Source organism: Pleurodeles waltl, chromosome 12 (assembly GCF_031143425.1).
Source record: "Pleurodeles waltl isolate 20211129_DDA chromosome 12, aPleWal1.hap1.20221129, whole genome shotgun sequence".
Lineage (NCBI taxonomy): Eukaryota > Metazoa > Chordata > Amphibia > Caudata > Salamandridae > Pleurodeles > Pleurodeles waltl.
In genome coordinates, this window is record NC_090451.1 from 533,979,002 (window position 1) to 533,998,541 (window position 19,540).

The following is a 19,540-nucleotide window of genomic DNA, read 5'->3' on the forward strand; positions in this document are numbered from 1 at the left end:
ACAGAGATACTTCTTCCATATAAACATGCTTGTACACTCTGCAGAGACTCACATGCCTTGCAGACACACACTATGCATAGTTAAGTAGCACTTACCTGCACAAGGTCTAACCGTCAAGCAAACTAACTTCCTAAGCACTTCCCCAAACAGTAGAGGTTGTTGTCTGGATCTGGGGATGGCCTGACGCAGTTGCACAAATTGCTGTTACAAAGGAGGGCAGGGGCTACCCAATGTGGATGAAGTTTTAAGAAATAATGGAAGTGGCAGTCACAGCCACTCCGTGTTAGTAGTGGACTGACGCAGTAACTCAATACAGTTAATGCAGGATGAACCAGGCTGCGCCAAAGGTTTTGGAGCCAGTACTCAGCTTGCTGATAGTTGATCCCTTGCCAGTGGGGGGAGGGGGAGTTTGTGCAGTGTTGCAGGGAACATCTCTCCTGCGTATTCCAAATGTGTTAATCTGCTCTGTTCTAGATGCTGTTTTATATCAAAGTAGTCAGAGATGACTGTGCTAATTGAAGAAAATCACATAACTTACTGGCGGGTTGGTGCCCTTGATCTGCTTGGCAGCATGGGCAAAGTCATTTATACATTTGGCAATCCCTATGAGGAAAGGTTTGCATAACCTGTGCCTAACTTGGGCCAGACTGGAGCAGAGATAGTGCCCGCAGAGAAATCCACAGATTTCCAAAAAAGGCTAGAAGCCACTCATTTTCTATTTTTAGAATGGGCATTCTACAAATGTATAAGGAATACAAATGTATGTTGCAGAAGAGGAAGGGTTTCAAGAAAGTTTTGTATTATGAGGCAGAGATGTTCAGCAAACGTCCATGAGGGCAGGTCAGAATCTATGGCCAGACTTTCAGAATTACCATTGACTATCCAAATGAGTTCCAGTGAGATTAATTGAATATCTGTTCATTTTGTGTGATAACCCTAACAGTCTAGCATGGTTTGGTTCTCCTTAGCCCATGTTGGACACCCCTAGTCCCGTTGGCTGTTTAAGGCTCTCTGTTCTTTTATGTGTGATGATCTAAAATTCACAAGCCCACCAAGCATAGAATAGATGGTATTATTAATCAACATAATTGAAGTTTCTGAGCTTGGTGTCTTTGAATTTTGAAAGGACTGCATTTTTAACTCTCATAACTTTGTTCCTTTAACCCCTTCGCTGCCAGGGCTTTTCCCACTCCAGTGCCAGGCCTTTTTTTGCCTATTTGGGGCAGTTCGCGCTTAGGCCCTCATAACTTTTTGTCCACATAAGCTAACCAAGCCAAATTTGCGTCCTTTTTTTCCAACATCCTAGGGATTCTAGAGGTACCCAGACTTTGTGGGTTCCCCTGAAGGAGGCCAAGAAATTGGCCAAAATACAGGGAAAATTTCGTTTTTTTCAAAAAAATTGGAAAAAGTGGCTGCAGAAGAAGGCTTGTGGTTTTCCCCCTGAAAATGGCATCAACAAAGGGTTTGCGGTGCTAAACTCAGCAGCTTCCCAGCTTTCAGGAACAGGCAGGCTTGAATCAGAAAACCCAATTTTCCAACACAATTTTGGCATTTTACTGAGACATACCCCATTTTTGCAATTTTTTGTGCTTTCAGCCTCCTTCCAGTCAGTGACAGAAATGGGCATGAAACCAATGCTGGATCCCAGAAACCTAAACATTTCTGAAAAGTAAACAAAATTCTGAATTCAGCAAGGGGTCATTTGTGTAGATCCTACAAGGGTTTCCTACAGAAAATAACAACTGAAAAAGAAAAATATTGAAATTGAGGTGAAAAAAACATAAATGTTTCTCTACGTTTTACTCTGTAACTTTTCCCTGCAATGTCAGATTATCGAAAGCAATATACCGTTACGTCTGCTGGACTCCTCTGCTTGCGGGGATATATAGGGCTTGTAGGTTCATCAAGAACCCGAGGAAACCAGAGGTGTTTTTTGCGAAGTGCCTACCTGTAGATTTTGGCCTCTAGCTCAGCCGGCACCTATGGAAACCTACCAAACCTGTGCATTTCTGAAAACTAGAGACCTAGGGGAATCCAAGATGGGGTGACTTGCGGGGCTCGGATCAGGTTCTGTTACCCAGAATCCTTTGCAAACCTCAAAATTTGGCTAAAAAAACACATGTTCCTCACATTTCTGTGGCCTAAAGTTCTGGAATCTGAGAGGAGCCACAAATTTCCTTCCACCCAGCGTTCCCCCAAGTCTCCCGTTAAAAATGGTACCTCACTTCTGTGGGTAGGCCTAGCGCCCACGAAAGGAAATGGCCCAAAACACAACGTGGACACAACATATTTTTTCACAGAAAACAGAGGTGTTTTTTGCAAAGTGCCTACCTGTGGAGTTTGGCCTCTAGCTCAGCCGGCCCCGGGAGGGGGGGGGGGGGCAGAAATGCCCTAAAATAAATTTGCCACCCCAACCTCCCCCCCCCCCCCCCCCTTCCCTGGGAGCGACCCTTGCCTACGGGGTCGGTCCCCCTGCGTGACATTGGCGCCAAAAAACAAATCCCAGGTGCCTAGTGGTTTCTGCCACCTTGGGGGCAGATTGACCTAAAATCGGCCAATCTGCCCCCAAGGGGGGCAGAAATGGCCTAAATACAATTTGCCCCCCCAGGGGAGCGACCCTTGCCTGATGGGTCGCTCCCCATCTCTAAAAAAACAAACAAACAAAAAAAAAAAACACACAAAAAAAATTTCCCCTGGCGCCTAGAGGTTTCTGCCCCCCCTGGGGGCAGAAATGGCCTAAAATAAATTGCCCTTGCCTGATGGGTCGCTCCCCATCTGTAAAAAAAACAAACAAACCAAAAAAAAAATCCTCTGGCGCCTAGAGGTTTCTGCCCCCCCTGGGGGCAGATCGGCCTAATAATAGGCCGATCTGCCCCCAGGGGGGGCAGAAATGGCCTAAAATAAATTGCCCCCCGCCACCCACCCCCCCCAGAGCGAAAATAGGCCACCAATTTTCCCCCAAGGGGAGCGACCCTTGCCTAAGGGGTCGCTCCCCACCTAAAAAAATAAAATGAAACATAAAAAAATAAAAAAATAAAAAAAATGGTCCCTGGTGCCTAGAGGTTTCTGCAGAAACAGCATAGCAGACAGTGAAAATCGCGACGGGTGCTACTGCACCCGTCGCACCCCTGCAACACCGCCGGCTCCATTCGGAGCCGGCTTCTGTGTTGCAGGCCCTTTCCCGCTGGGCCGGCGGGCGCTCCCTTGGCGGGCGCCCGCCAGCCCAGCGGGAAAGTCAGAATGGCCCCCGCGGTCTTTTGACCGCGGGCGGCCATTTGGCGGTTCCCGCCAGGCGGGCGGCGACCACCGCCCGCCCGGTTCAGAATGACCCTTTAAATCTTCTTGCACCTGACACAAATCAACAGGTCTTGGTTGTCGGGCAATATGAATTCCCCGTCCCTAATGGTTCCACATACGACTTAGCCCTGATCTCGTGTATTCAAAAGAGTTGTGGCTTTGTGCCTACAGATGCTGATTTTGGAACCTGGGGACCCAGGGTCAAATCCTGGCTTCGACAGTTGGCTCTACATTGTGTAATTTTAAGCAAGTCACTTCATCTCCCTGTGCCAAAAAAAGTGTAATCATCACTTGATGTACACAATCTTGTAGATGATCTCACAACCTTACCGCAACTAAGTGGAGTACTTCCTGATGCTTTTTAGCTCCGTTTGTGATGTATAAATACATACAAGTAGATTACGTACATATTATAAATCGCAGATTAATCTTTATTTTTTCTGTTTCCTTACTTCATTGAATTTTCAGACCTTCTAAATGGATGGATATTCGAGTTTAGTCTGCTTGCTACGTGTTTGTGACCTGCCCTCGTTAGGGGATCTAGATGGATGATGCAGCAAATACATGCTAAATACAGTCACTGGGTAGTCTGAAAGTGCAGCAGAAGAAATATGATTCTCTCAGCAAGGAAAGGTGCAGAATGAAGGTTGCTCTTCTCACCTCTTATGTCTTTGTATCTTTTTCAGTTCAAGCCAATATTCCTGAACACAATCGACCCCTCACACCCAATGGCCAAGTTGACCCGCGCAGCCAATACTCAAAAGTGCATCCGTGCAGGAGGCAAGCACAATGACCTCGACGATGTTGGCAAGGACGTCTACCATCACACCTTCTTCGAAATGTTGGGCTCATGGTCATTTGGAGACTATTTCAAGGTCAGCCTGTTGGGTGGATCTTTGTACCACATAGGATGTATATGATGGCAGGATTTAATGATATTCAAATGAGATGTTTGTGGTCGCCTTAGCTTGATCAAGGGGCTTTGGTTTGCTGTAGAGTGCTAGCCATAGTCTTCATTATATTGGTGCTGTATGTGGTTGGCCTCCGGACTCAGTGTTTGCATTATATGTGATTATCAGTGGTGCTGATCTTTACCCTCATTACCATCCTCGAGGTTTGATGTGCCTTTTTTATGCCCCTAAGCAAGGGTTGTGATGTTGACATTGTACTCTGATTGCTCTTAGGCTCAGTTTTGGCACTGCTGTGCACTGCTGGCTTGTTAGTGTTATATTCTGCTAGTTCCTTGCCTGAATATTTGTGTTTGATTTCCCAAGCCAAGAATCGATAGTTGCCCTGCATATTGCTAACCCTGAGCTTGATAGTAGTGGTGCTAACCAAACTGTTGATATGCTCCTGGGTTTAATATGGGTGCAGTACATTGTTGTTCACATTGCATGTTTTGATGTTTGTGATGGAGCTGCTATTCCCTGGTCTCCGTTTTGGCACTTCAGTTTTTGCCCTGTCCCAATTTATGGAGTAGTATTTTGTGAGTCGTGAGGTCTTTAACTGACACTATTTGCTGTTGGCCTCTTAGCTTACTTTTTCGCCTGTTTGACTCTGCTGGGTATTTGGACTTTATGCTGCAAGTTCACGGCCTAGAGCCTTATCAGCAGGATCTAGCGAGGTCCAAAAGGGCTTGATCTGAGCTAGATTTTCAGGATATCCGCCTAAAACCAATAGCAAATCTGGACGAAACGTATTTACATTTACAATTAACCTGAAAATTAAGCAGGGGTACAACTCTAATGGACCTATGTTGGACAGCCTTGTGTAATATGGTGAGAACTGCATAATGGTCTGCATTGTGCTTGATATTGGCACTGTATATTGTTACCTCAGGGTTCTACGTTGGCACTGATTGGTACTATGACATTGATTGTGCTGTGTTGGTGGGAACCTGCAGAAGGTTGTAGTGGTGACTGTATCTACAGTACTGTGCTTGAAAGAAATGACAAAATATGCATTTTAAAAAATTCTTACAAAATTTGATTTGTTCAGGAACTAGCCTGTAAGCTGGCCCTGGACTTGCTGACCAAGGAATTTGGAATCGACATTGACCGTCTATATGTCACTTACTTTGGAGGGAATGAGGCAGCAGGACTGGAGCCAGACCTTGAGTGCAAACAAATCTGGCTCAATTTGGGGTAAGGCATTTTTTCTCATTTATTTGTTTATTGCTACCATCACAGTACAGGGGTTGCTCTTCTTTGATAACCCACTGAATTAAGGGCAGTGCAAAGTCATGAAGCCCCAGAATACATAATTCTTGATGGGTGGTGCTAGAACAGTCACAGCAGTATTTCAGAAGTATATTCATTTACTTACTGTTGTGGCAAGCTGTTGAGGGACAGATGGAAGCCGAGTTATCTCAAGATGGCACTTGCTTCTTTCCCGACCAAGTAGCATCTTCTATCTTAGTTCTCACCACTATGAACACATGGTTCTTTTCCGAAAGTATGGTCTTAAAATGAAAAATAAAATCCTCAGTTAGATCGGTCTGGATTCTTCAGCATTGCTTCACATCAGACATGGAACTGAAGGATGCCCCCTCATAAATTCAAACCTGTCTGGAGAATACTTATCCCTTCAGTCCATTTCAAACAGCAGGAGGAAAAAAAAAACACCCAGTTAGAAATCTTTGCTTGTACACTAGCCATAAGGGATGCTTGTTTCTCTCTAGTCCTGTCAAATGCACATATTTGCAGATACTTACAAATGCATTTACAAAGGAGTTTTTGACACGGAGAGCCGGAGTGAAAAATCAATGACCAAAGGTCTGTTTATTTTTGCTGCAGCAAAGAGGACAGGTTTACCACTGGCATCCCAGGCCCGAAGTAAAGTGTGCTAGCATAAAGCGTTTAACAGTGATATTTATACTCATACATCAAAGGATACATAAAATGTGTAAATAATGATATACGTCATACAGATATTTTAAGGAGTTAATCAGTTTCCACACACTGGTTCCATTCCCAGCTTTGTCCTTGCCTCCCTTCTGCAGCTGCCTGACTCCCCACATTCTTGAGACCCTTCAAAGGATTACGTGGTTCAAAGGTATAGATATCAGCCTTTCCCTCCCCAAAATACCACAGCCGAGGTCAGTTAGTTATTTGAACACACAATTATAATGAGTACAGTGCCCCAGTTAGGGAAAGAAACCAGCTGCAAGCCTATGGCGTGGAACCAGGCTTATTTTACCTAAACAAATATACATAAGATAACATATGTGATAGACAGTGCGTTCAGAGACAACAAAAGCTCAAACTTACACGTGTAAAAGAAACGAAGCAATTCAAAATGGATTCTAACAATCGACCCTTTTTGAGTTTCTTTTCTTCTGAACATAATCAACGTTTGAATAGTTCTAAATTTCCTCATATATGTTGAATTTTACTCCTACTTCATTGAAATTTGCATTCATGGGGACATAAACAACCGATGGGTATGAGCAACCAGTATCTGTAGTGAGGACAGTGGGGTCAATAGCCATTAGGGAATTTATCTCTTCTCTCTGCATCATAGCTCGATTGGTTTCTAGTATTTTCACTGGCGGAAGTTTACACAATTTTAAACAGGAACAGAGAGCAGGTAAGCACTGTACTAATAAACAACTTAATACAATAGCTATTATTATAAAAAGTATGTCTTTAAACAACCAGCCCCACCCCCCAAACCAAGACCATAACCATGATAAACTCCAATCGCCTCCTTCATATTGGCCCCCCTTTTCAAATACCTGTACTGCTTCTTTTATTTTCCCAATATCCAATTCTATCTCTGATGACTTGTTGACAAAATAACAGCACTTTTGCTGGTACTGATGTTGGATTAAAACACATACTCCTCCTTGTTGTACTGTAATCAAGTCTAGGGCAAGCCGATTTTGTATCGCCAATTGGGCTGCAGAGTTTATCTCTATCTGTATACTTCCTATGGCCTCCCTGGTGGCATTAAATGCAATGGCTAATTCAGCTGACATATTCATCATTGCCAGTTGTAAATCGAAAATTCCAAATCCGGGAATAAGAACATGTAATACTTGAAATACCCAGTTCTTTCGCTCCTCCAGTATGGGTGTCCCTCGTTTGTACCTATGTGCAAAACTCCCCATGTTAAGGGGCTGGGAAGATGATATATTTGATATCACAGTAATGTTGGGTGCCAAATATGCCAGTGAACATATCCCTTCCCAGTTTAGAGGTAGTACTTTATATGCAGTTCTTCCACATACGAAGTACATGCCTCCCTGGATTTGTGAATTTATAATGCTGTATTTTATTCGGGGCAATCCTACACCCTCTGGGGTGTCATGCTCAGAATTATTGCAATATTTGTAATCTTCCCAGATTGTATTTAGCAATGATACATTTGCCCAGGGTGCAACATATGAACATCTAGCCGTCCAGAGGGGGCCAAGGAAAACCCGGGACAATATTACAGGTGAATTTTTCCCATTTCTATCTTGTTCTCTGGAGGGATCATATAACAATCCTTCTGGATCTACTAGAATCTCATTTTCTCCCACAGTCAGGTTCCAATAATTCACAGTGTAATTTTGATGAGTCCCATTAATTAACGCTGTCCAATTTCTGTCTATTTTCTCCTCTCCTTCAAGATCCCAATTCCCTGTTTTTATATCAAATAACAAAGTGTAAACACACTGTTCAGGAGGGATCTTTCCCATGTATTTTGCCTCTGGGTTTTGCCCATAAAAATAGGTACCAAAACATATGGGAAACATTTTAAGTGTGGCATTCTCTCCAGGCATCGGGGAGAGCTTGTATTCTGCCTGGGTATTAGGGAGCACCGCACACCTAGGGTACCATTGATATTCTTGTTGGTCACATCTCCAAGTGGTATTTGGTACAAGACACACTTCCCCTCTTTCATATTCGCTTGGTGATACTGGTACTTCATAAAGGCCTATAGGATCCTCGGGGTGTCTAGACAAGTGCCGGCAAATCCAGCAGTCAGTGAGACTTAATGTCTCCGCTAATTTTCCATGAACCTTTATCAATGGATGTAAGGTAGGATTTTGCAACAATGATGCAACACCACTGGACATTATACATATTAACATAAGGGTCACTAGGTACTTCATTATTGTTTTGTAGAAATAGTTATAAGGCCACTCTTCCCTATTCTCTAGAGGGATATTTGTCCTGCCAAATGGATATATTTTCATAATTTTATTGTGCTCTCCTCCTTGGTCCTACAACCTTTCTATGATACCGTTTTACTCGTCTCAACCGCCTACGCGTGTTCAAAAATATACCCACACAATTACCAAATATGTAAATGCAAAATATTGATATCACTATACTAATAATCATATACGTATAGATACAGATAAGTGAATTTTCCTTCAATGTTCACACCCACTAGGGTTCAGCACCGCCGTGCTTTCCACTCTAGCAGTTAGGCTGCACTGGTTGGTCCATGAACAAGTTTTTTTTTTTTCAAATACAGGACAATAGATGTTGGCTTGATCCTAGGTCCCTTATCTTCTCCTTTTCAAGTTTTAACTCCTGGTGAGTCTCAACTCCCAGTGAGTAAGTCGCGATACTTCAAAGTTCGTCTTCAGTATAGTTTGTCAGTTTCGTTCAGTGTCTCAGCAAAAATGAGGGCGGAGGCCAGCAATTTTCAACCAGATCAGTGATGTGCTTGGGTATTAAACAGAAAAAGGGCACCTTTTTTTTACCGCTGGGACTACAAACCGCACCAACCCTAATGGCTGGCCGCTTCCGTAGAACTGGTACTTGGTTTTTTTCTTTCTCGCCAGTCACAGAACTGTTAACTCCATTTACCCACTGCTTGAATAGCGTTGCACAAGCTGCATCCCACTATACTTGTGTTCTCGTTGAGACAATTGTTCTGACCAATGTTCTGGTGTCGTTGCACAGGCTAGTCACCCGTGTTCATGCTGGAAATTTAGTCATCACAGTCATTTACAACCTCGTCGCCCAAGGTGTGCGTAACAACAGTGAGGATAGCTCGTTTTAATGCTGGTACATCAATGGCATCGGAAATGCCGGTGGCGGTGAAAGCGGGGAACTGTATTTCACGAAGGCAGGCGTGCCGTATTCTGCTGAGCAGAGGATTCCTTGGCCATTCAGAAGAGACCTCAGTTTGCAGTTCCAAGCTAGGAGCTATCAGGGTGATGTAAATGTAGCTTTTCGTAGAGGTCACCACCTTACGCACCTTCAAAATTCTGTTCATTTGGATGGGCGAGGACGCAGGTTGTATCGATGAGTTTGTTGATCTTCAAACAGCAACTCTTCGTCACTGGGCTGCTGTGTCACCTCAGGAGCAGAAGTAGCACTTGAAACCTGTGGAGGTGTTTCCTGTCTCCCTACTTCGCTGTAATCAGGAGACAATGGTAATTCTGCTGTTAGAGTACTTTGTAGTGGAATTGGTGCACGCTTACAGTGGCTAGCATGTATCCAGTTTTTCCTTCCTTCCACTTTCACCGCTGTCTGTGTTGCAAGCAGTACCTGGGCTGGCCCCCGCCACCTGGGCTGAAGACTGTTGGTTCTTTGAAAATTCTTTGTCATAAGCCAATCCCCTGGCTTAAAAGGGTGACCAGGGCCTTCAAGAGGAGTCGGTAGGCTGGCCTTGACCTGTTGGTGGATCAAACGCAAATCTTTAGTCAATTGTTTACAGTAATCTACAAACAAAGGATATTGCACTTCAGAAAGCTTCTTTGGTCGTGGTACCCCCCAGATATTGGCTGGCCTTCCCATGACAACTTCATAGGGGGATAATCGTGACTTGCTACTGGCAGTCATCCTGATGGACATTAATGCTAGGGGCAAAGCATCTGGCCATTTTAAGTTGGTCTCAGCACAAATCTTAGCTATTTTGCTCTTCAAGGTGTAATTATACCTTTCTACAAGGCCCGCTGATTGTGGGTGATTTGCAGCATGAAATCGATGTTTGATGTTAAGGGCGGTACAGACCTTCTCCATTACCTCATTAGAAAAATGACTGCCATTGTCACTCCAGACTAATCGTGGCAAGGCGTATCTAGGAAAATATTCTTTTAGTAATATTTTGGCGGTAGAGAGGGCACCATTGTCTTTTAATGGGTAGGCCTCTATCCATTTTGAAAACATGCATACTACCACTAACACGTATTTCAGTTTGTTACACGGTTCCATGTGGATAAAATCCATCTGTATAGCTTCAAAGGGGAGATCAGGAGGGGCAAAGTGGCCAGGGGGCGTAGGGGTCCCTTTTCCTGCATTGTGCACTGCACACACCATACAACTTTTAACCAGGTTATTAGCAGCTTTGGATATCAGAGGATTACTCCAAACATGGTCCAAAGTTGTCTTGATGCCTTGGGCACTGATGTGTGCAGGACTGTGGGCCATAGTAACCATAGCGTGTACATAACAATTAGGTAACATCCATCTTCTTCTGTCTGTGTCATCTGTGTAACAACCCTCACTGTCTAGTCTACCGTTCTTCTCCCACTGTTCCCTTTCCTCTGCTGTTGCTTCTGCTTGAATATCTCTCACACACTGCATGGTATTTTCTAATACTTCGTACTGGGGCTCTCCCTTGATGCTACTCTCAACATATGCATTGTCAAATGGTGCTCGTGCTGTTGCTTTCGCTGTAGCATCTGCAAAAGCATTTCCTCGTCCTATATCATCAGTAATTTTTTTGTGGGCACTACACTTAATGATTGCGACCTGACGGGGCAGGCTGAGAGCAGTCAAAAGTGTCACAATCAAGTTGCCATGCTGAATGGTAGTGCCATGTGACGTGATAAAGCCTCTATTCGCCCAGAGTCGCCCAAAATTATGAGCTACTCCAAACGCATATTGGCTATCAGTGTAGATGTTAACACTAAGATGTTCACTTATTTCACAAGCTCTGGTGAGGGCAATTAATTCTGCAGCCTGTGCCGAATTTTGCGGGATTCTATGAGATTCAACCACTGTTTTGACTGTGGTGACGGCATAGGCTGCAGTGGTCGTACCATCTGGTAACTTGAAGCAAGACCCATCTACAAACAGCTCTCCCTGTGGGTCAGATAGGGGAGTGTCTGTTAAGTCTACCCGTCCCTTGGTTTCTTCCTCAGTGGCAAAAATGCAATTATGATCAAATTCCACATTGTCCTGAGGGAGGGGTAGTAACGTAGCTGGGTTCAAGACATTGCACCGCTTCAAAGTAATATTTGGACTGAACAATGTTAATTCGTAACCCGTTAGACGAGCACTGGTGAGGTGCTGCGTCTGTGTCTTGTTTAACAAAATATCAACGGCATGAGGAACCATCACAGTGAGCGGATTGCCACCAACAAACCCTTCACTTTGTTTCACCGCAGCTGCTGCAGAAGCCACTCCTCTAAGACAAGTAGGCAAAGCTTGCGCCACAGTGTCCAAGGTGGAAGAGAAGTATGCACAAGGGCGTTGTCTCCCACCTTGGTCCTGTGTCAAAACAGACAATGTACAGCCATGCTTTTCATGCACAAATAAAACAAATGGTTTGCTGTAATCCGGATTACCCAATACAGGAGCAGAGCACATCGCCTTTTTTAATTCTTGAAAAGCCTCCTCACATTTGTCAGTCCAAGGTACAGGAGAGGGCACATCTGAAAGTGTCAGAGCAGTCAATGGTTTTGCTATAAGTGAAAAATTTGGAATCCACTGTCTGCAAAAGGATGTAAATCCCAAAAATGCTCGGACTTCAGAAGGGGTGCGTGGTGCAGTCATTGTATGAACCAATTTAATTCTGTCTGGATGTAATCTCCTTCCCTCCTTAGAGAGGAGGTGTCCTAGATAGGTGACCTCCTCTCTACAATACTGCAATTTTGGAAGGGACACCTTATGGCCCAGAGGTGCTAAATGATGTAATAATGCAACAGTATCAGTCTTACATTGTGTCATGGAATCTGAGGCAATTAAAATATCATCAATGTACTGCAACAATGCAGAGCCTGAAGGTGGATTGAATTGGTCTAATTGACGTTTAAGACATTGACTATATATGCTCGGGGACTCAACAAATCCCTGTGGAATTCTTGTCATCGCGAATGATCTACCAAAAATCGCGAAGCTAAACAAATATTGAGATTCTTCGGCAATTGGAATGCTAAAGAACGCATTCTTCAAATCGATTACGGTGAAAAAACACGCAGAGGGTGGAATCATGGTGAAAAGACTATTCATGTCTGGGACCACGGGAAACTGGGGAATTACTATTTTATTAATTTCTCGGAGATCAATAACTAATCGATATACTGTGTTATCAGTAAATGATTGCTCACCATCTAATCTATTAGCATCATTTCGTTTCTTTACAACAGGAAGGATTGGACTGTTACATGGGCTGCTCACTATTTCCTTTATGACACCTGCATGCACAAGATCAGATATGACTGCCTTGAGCCCTTTTTCGCTTGATTTAGGTAATTTGTATTGAGGAACACGAGGTAACCGGGCACCTGGTTTGATTTTTATTACAATAGGGTCGATATCCATAATGCCTACATCATTCTTGCCTTTGGCCCATAAGCGAGGGTCTATTTCCTTTAGCTCTGGGGGTAAGTCGTATTCCTGTGAAAACATGCACCGAGTTGGGGAAACACTATCCATAGTTACATAGACACCATCCATTGAACAGTGAATAACTGCATTTAATTTCTTTAACAAATCTAATGCAAACAAGTTTTCATTGCAACCTGATGTTAAAGAGAGTGGCGTGTGTACTGTAAATGGGCCTACAGTTACTCTCATAGGTGTTGAGATGGGGCTCACCACGGGGATTCCAGAAATCCCAATTGATGTGGTATGAAGCCCAGACAGGGGAGCCCCGGGGACTGCAGAATGTGCAATAGATGTTCTGGTGGCACCAGTATCTAGAAGAAACTTATGGCCCTCTCCTTCGATTTTTACATCAATGTAGGGACCATTTTGATCTACAGGAATACTTACTCGCCCCTGGCCCTGTCTGTGGCTGTCCTAATAATTGTAGGATTCAGAAAAGAAATCATCAGCATAATATTGTCGTTCAAATGCATTGTCAAAAATATTAGTGTTACGCGGGACCTGATTCTCATTCTGCGAATTCTGATCAGTTCTACCTCTTCCTCGTCCTCGTGCATTACCTGCCGCGTTCCCTCTATGAAGTGACATACTTTGTCTTCCTTCCAGTAATGGGCAAGTATCACGCCAATGTCCATCCTGCTTACAGTAGGCACATTGGTTGATATTTAATCGGCGGTCTTGGGGTGGTGCAGATGCACCTCGGCCTCGACCCCTTCCCCGTCCCCTTGGTGGGCCACCCCTTTGCTGAGGGGTGGTATCCCGCTGAGGGTATGCCTGCTGTAATAATACCTTTTTCTTCAACTCTTTTACTGACTTCTCATTCTTTTCTAATTCTTCCTTGTACCTGCTCTCATAGTATTGTGCCATCTGCAAAATCTCTGCCTGTCCCTTCGTCATCCACGAACTCTCTGTTGCTTTTAATTTTTGTGATATTTCAGGTAGAAGGCCATTAACAAAGCGTTCTACAAATAGTGTGACACCTGTTACGGTGGCGAGGTCTTGACCGCTAAAATCTATGAAAGCTTGTTCAATTCTAGTAAAATAATCTGGGACATCTTCACCTATTTTCTGTTTATAAGTGGCAAGTTTTCCCCAATCCACAGTCTGAAGAGGTATAACAGTTTCTAACTTAGTCAATATCTGGTTAGGTAAATCTAAAATATCCTGATGCGGCAGGGTTCCTGGTGCCCTTTGTGCTTCTCGTGCTTCTAAACCCCCCCATGTATTTCCCAAAGTAGGTGCATCATCTACTCTTCTAATTTTATGCCAAACTTCAGGACCCAATAAAACACCAAAAAAATAGTCAATGTCTTTGAGTGTCATGGTTGTGGTGGAAATGGCAATTCTAAGGTCCCGATAGAATCCAGCTGGATTCTTTCGAGGGTCTGGCAAGTCTTTCTTGATAGCCATTACCTCCTCCCTTTTCCATGGTATATGGACAAATTGGGCCACCGGCCCGGGAGCTGGTCGTCCGGCAGCAGCTGCTGCTGCAACTGCAGCTGCAGTGGGCATATCAGGGTGCACTTCCCTCATTGGGTACCCCTTGTCATATATATTGAGAACATCTTCCCTGGCTATGACACAAATGCGTACTCCCTCATTTATGCTGTTACTATCAAGAATACAAGCCACACTGTCCCGCCATAATTGGTATAATTCTTGTTCATAAGGGAGAGGGGTAGAATCTGTAATACAAGACTTCCAATCCCTCTCCAATTTTTCAATCATATACTGTAGTGCTAATTGCTGTCCAAAATGTGACATCTGTTGTATTGTGTCCATAATATCGGTGTGGGTGTAAATAGGATGTGACATCCAGTTCTCTGACTGATTCTTGATAACCCGTTTTTCCCCATCCCCAATAGTGGAGCGAGTACTAGGGGGCGAAATCGACTTAATAGGTGTGCTCCATATGGGTGAAAGTGAGTGTGTGGCTCTGCACTGTCGGCGTTGTCCATTTGGGGTATTAGGGGCAGGGGACATTATTGGTAACCTTGCAGTGCTGGCTGGTAGTGGTGGGGCAGGTGGCGGAGGGATTAGGACTTGGGCTATTGGGGTAGCTTGGGCTAGAGGCTGTGGTGGTTGTGGCACATGCTGCTGTAGTGGTGCACCTGGATTTCCCAAATTGTGCCCTTGCCCTTGCTGCTGTTGCTGTGCCCCCATGATAGGTTGGGCTACTGCAGGGGGTGTGTAAGGTGGAGGTGCAGTAGGGCTATTATCTAATAGCTGTAGCATTACCTCATCTTCCTCTAATGCATGTTTGGTTTCTGTTGGCTTTGATACATAACTTCCCTCCACCTGGGCCCTATGGACTCTATCTTCAGATTCAATCCTTTTCTGGGTTTGGGAATGGTGATACAGGGCGGCCTTCTGCATGATGGTTCTCCTGTTTTCCCTCTCTATCAGTTTATCTGATTAAATTTTTCTTTTAGTGGCCTCCATTTCCCATTTTCTGTATACCTCAAACATATGTTGTCTAGCCTTTTTATGAAACAAACATTCCTGTAGATAGGTTAGTTTCTTTAAATCAAAAGACCCATCCTCCGGCCACTAGAGGTCAGGACAATGTCTAGTATATCTGCGCCATATACTATTATACAAATTGTTCTCTAAACCATAATCCTTTAACATGTCCCACCCTGGTGTTCCCTCTTTTGGGATCGGTTGCTTTTTATCTAAACGTGGCACATGATTTCGGCGAAAACAAAGACATAACCCTTGCCAACATTTCTTATTTCCCATATCTAACCTTTTAAATTTTCAAAAGACAACACACACCAAATTTCAAAATGCAACATGTACCAAAGAAACCCTTGTTCAAATGTGCACCAAAGAAAACCTTTTTCAAATGTGCACCGAAGAAGAAAAAAAAAACCCTTTTTTCAAATATTTACCAACTTACAAATTGCTCCAGGCCTGGGCAAATTACTCAAACAAGAAAAACACGTGTAATACAAATTGTCAAATGGTACCTTGTACAAATGCAAATTTACCAAGAACTAATCATTCCCAAAAATGATAAGTTATCCAAAAACAATTATTCTCTCAAATGCAAGTTAAAGCAGACAAATAGCCAGCGAGGAACAGTCTTACCTGACTATCTGCTTTTTCCTGGATTTCTCTCCGGCCGCCCGTGTCAGACTAATCAGTCAAGATAAACACCGATGTTTCAGGGACTTCGCTGGGACATCATGAGAAAGCGGGGAGAGGCCTGCCCGGTGGATAAGATGCAGCTGCTTTTGAAACTAAGTCTTTGTGCAGGGGCCCCTGGAATCTACACCTCCGGAACGGCGTCCCCCCACTGGCAGCACGTCTCGTGACAGAGCTACTGAAGATATCCACTGGAAGGTCCCTGTTCGGGCGCCAAATTGTCAAATGCACATATTTGCAGATACTTACAAATGCATTTACAAAGGAGTTTTTGACACGGAGAGCCGGAGTGAAAAATCAATGACCAAAGGTCTGTTTATTTTTGCTGCAGCAAAGAGGACAGGTTTACCACTGGCATCCCAGGCCCGAAGTAAAGTGTGCTAGCATAAAGCGTTTAACAGTGATATTTATACTCATACATCAAAGGATACATAAAATGTGTAAATAATGATATACGTCATACAGATATTTTAAGGAGTTAATCAGTTTCCACACACTGGTTCCATTCCCAGCTTTGTCCTTGCCTCCCTTCTGCAGCTGCCTGACTCCCCACATTCTTGAGACCCTTCAAAGGATTACGTGGTTCAAAGGTATAGATATCAGCCTTTCCCTCCCCAAAATACCACAGCCGAGGTCAGTTAGTTATTTGAACACACAATTATAATGAGTACAGTGCCCCAGTTAGGGAAAGAAACCAGCTGCAAGCCTATGGCGTGGAACCAGGCTTATTTTACCTAAACAAATATACATAAGATAACATATGTGATAGACAGTGCGTTCAGAGACAACAAAAGCTCAAACTTACACGTGTAAAAGAAACGAAGCAATTCAAAATGGATTCTAACAGTCCTGGTCCTATTCTTTCTATTCTTCCTATTTGTAGACCATAAGCAGGCAGTCCTATTAAAACACCACCTAGAATAACTGATCAATTAAAGCTTGATTGTGCTCCTCAGCTGAGCTTTTGTGCATTACCAAGAACTTGAGTAACATTGGATATAAACATCTACACTTGTGGCCCACATTTCCTACGTTTTCCTTGTCAATTACACTCCTCCTTTACAACTTCACAGTACAATGCCACTTATTGACAGAAAACAATCCAATTTATTGACTGACAGCAAACCTGTATGCTGTAAAGTTTCCTTCAGCTTATTCTCAACTGAAATGTCCCCACTTCAGCCTTCTAGTTTATTCAGTCATTGGTGTTCTGGGGTAAATCTTAAGTTCTTGCGCTTCTTATATCTTCCTCATCTCCATCACCACCTATCTAATCAAAAACATTCAAGTGGCATTGATTTTTCAGCCTGTGCAAAGAAACCTCAACCACCTTATTCAAACCAACAGCCATTGGTTCACCAATAATAACCAGCACACAGTACTCAAACATCTTTCTCTGTATTGAGCTCAGTTTAATTTCTGAGCTGGTTGAATAAGCCGCAGTTTATGCCTAATCTGAAATGTCAATACATCACAGCCTTAATCACCAGCAAACCAGACTACAGCAGCATCACCAAGATATACCATGAAAACATTTACATATGCAATAGCAGGAGCTATAGCAAACAGTACATCCTCACATAAACAAAGTTTGTAAGTTGTCAATTGATGTGTTCTCTTCAGTATACATACCCTACTTCACCAAGAATTGGAAGGAACTGCTAGTACATTCCTCACTCAAAATCCGCATTGCCTTTTCTGATGCCTTTTAAACATCTCGTGCAAGTTGAGTCTTGGTTTATTGAACACTCCTCTGCTATCCCCAGACTTTGAGCATTACTCAGTCCCTCATTACGAGTGTGGCGGTCAGACCGCCGCCATAGTGGCTGTACGACCGTCACCTTACAACAGTGGCGGGCCGCCATGGTCCGACCACCGGCACCGCCAGGTTGCCGCCAGTCTACAGCCTGGTGGTCTCGGCAGTCGTAATCCGCAAACAGCGATGCCCTCTGGATTACGAGTCCCTTTTCCGCCAGTCTTTGCATGGCGGTCGGACCGCCATGCATAGGCTGGCAGAAAGGGGGTGTCGGGCCACATGGAGGCCCCTGCACTTGGCATGGGCAGTGCAGGGGTCCTATTGGACAGCCCCATCGCTCTTTTCAGAAAAGTGTGACGGGTGCTGTCACACCTGATGCACCGCAACATTGCCGCCGGCTTGATTACGAGCCGTGTCCATGTTGTAGTGAGTTTCCTGCTGGGTCAGCGGGCGGAAACACTGTTTCCGCCTCCCGGCCCAGCAGGGAACTCCTATTAGGGCCCGCAGAGGAACTGTTGCATAGGCGGTCATCCCGCCAAAGTCATAATAAGCCCCTCAATGTTTTCCATTAATCAAGAAAAAGTGGGCCTGGTTTTCTCAACAAGCATTTCCGACAACACCATGCAATGTGCCTCTTCAAATCTCTTGAGCTGTGGTTCTCAACCTTTTGACTTCTGTGGACCCCCACCTATCATTAGTGGACCCTGGGGACCCTCACTGAATCATCATTGGAATCCAGGTCCCCCACCCAGTCATTACTGGAGGCCGGAGACCCTGGCCTAAACAATGTTTATGATTTGAAACGCAAAACAATACACAAAAATACAGAAAGAAGAATTCATCAGACACATACACAAGTGATGACACATTTTATTTTATTTGCAAACAAATTTAAATAAAAAAATAATTTTAATGGAAAGATTGGAGCTTTTCTAGATTAATTTGAAGCCACACATCGTCCATACTATATTCTGTTTGATGCACTTGCACTGCTTCCTCAAATCAATCTGAGGATACTGATTACATTTTTAACCTCTAATTTCAAGTTCCTTGACATTTGCAGTACGTTTTTTAATGTTACATTTAGCCACTTTATTTAAATAAACTTTATTAATCTGTTAATGTTATCTAATATTGTAAGCAGTAGCGGACCCCCTTGGGAGGCTACGTGGCCCTCGAGGGGTTTCCGGACCACAGGTTAGGAACCACTGCTCTAGGGCCATAAAACATATTTGTTTACTTCACAACTACGTATTACATTTTGTTCTCTATGTAATGAAACTACCCTAGTCCTTCTTTGATGCCCCACACAGGCCATAGTCCTATTTTCAGGCCAATCTGTATTACTAAATGCTGTGGTGCAAAGGCTTTGTTCATCAGTTGCTAGCAAGCATTGCTGCTTATAATTCATGTGGACTGCTTTGCAATCGATGTGCTTTACTTAATATGAGAGTCTGTCTTTTAGAAGAAATTAACTTCCAAACTTCTTTGATTCACACATCTGTTTGGAGGTTAAGTTTAAGGAGTTGGGGTAGGGTAGAGAACAATAATGAGAACACAAAAGGGTGCAGCAGGCTGTGAGTGCACTGGTGGATCTGGTGAGAGAGAGGTGAGCAGCACAAAGTGGCACATTCCTAGGTGGCCACCTTTGAGGAGGGAGGAAAGCAGGCCAGACAGCTGCCTGTTGCTGAGCATACACTGGTTGGGGTTTGAAGACATACGAGTACCAGCACTTGAGACTGATGCTAGGGCAGGGCTTGAGAGACTTGCATTTGAT

The 19,540-nt window shown here is 43.9% G+C and overlaps 1 protein-coding gene across 1 annotated transcript in view; it reads left to right on the forward strand.

Annotated features, from left to right (window-relative positions):
* Positions 1-19,540, forward strand: part of AARS1 (alanyl-tRNA synthetase 1) — a 328,287-nt gene that overhangs the window by 58,146 nt on the left and 250,601 nt on the right. The window contains exons 3-4 of the mRNA XM_069217537.1: positions 3,984-4,172; positions 5,296-5,441. Of these exons, the coding sequence (XP_069073638.1) occupies positions 3,984-4,172; positions 5,296-5,441 (335 nt within the window). The remainder of the gene's footprint in view (positions 1-3,983; positions 4,173-5,295; positions 5,442-19,540) is intronic.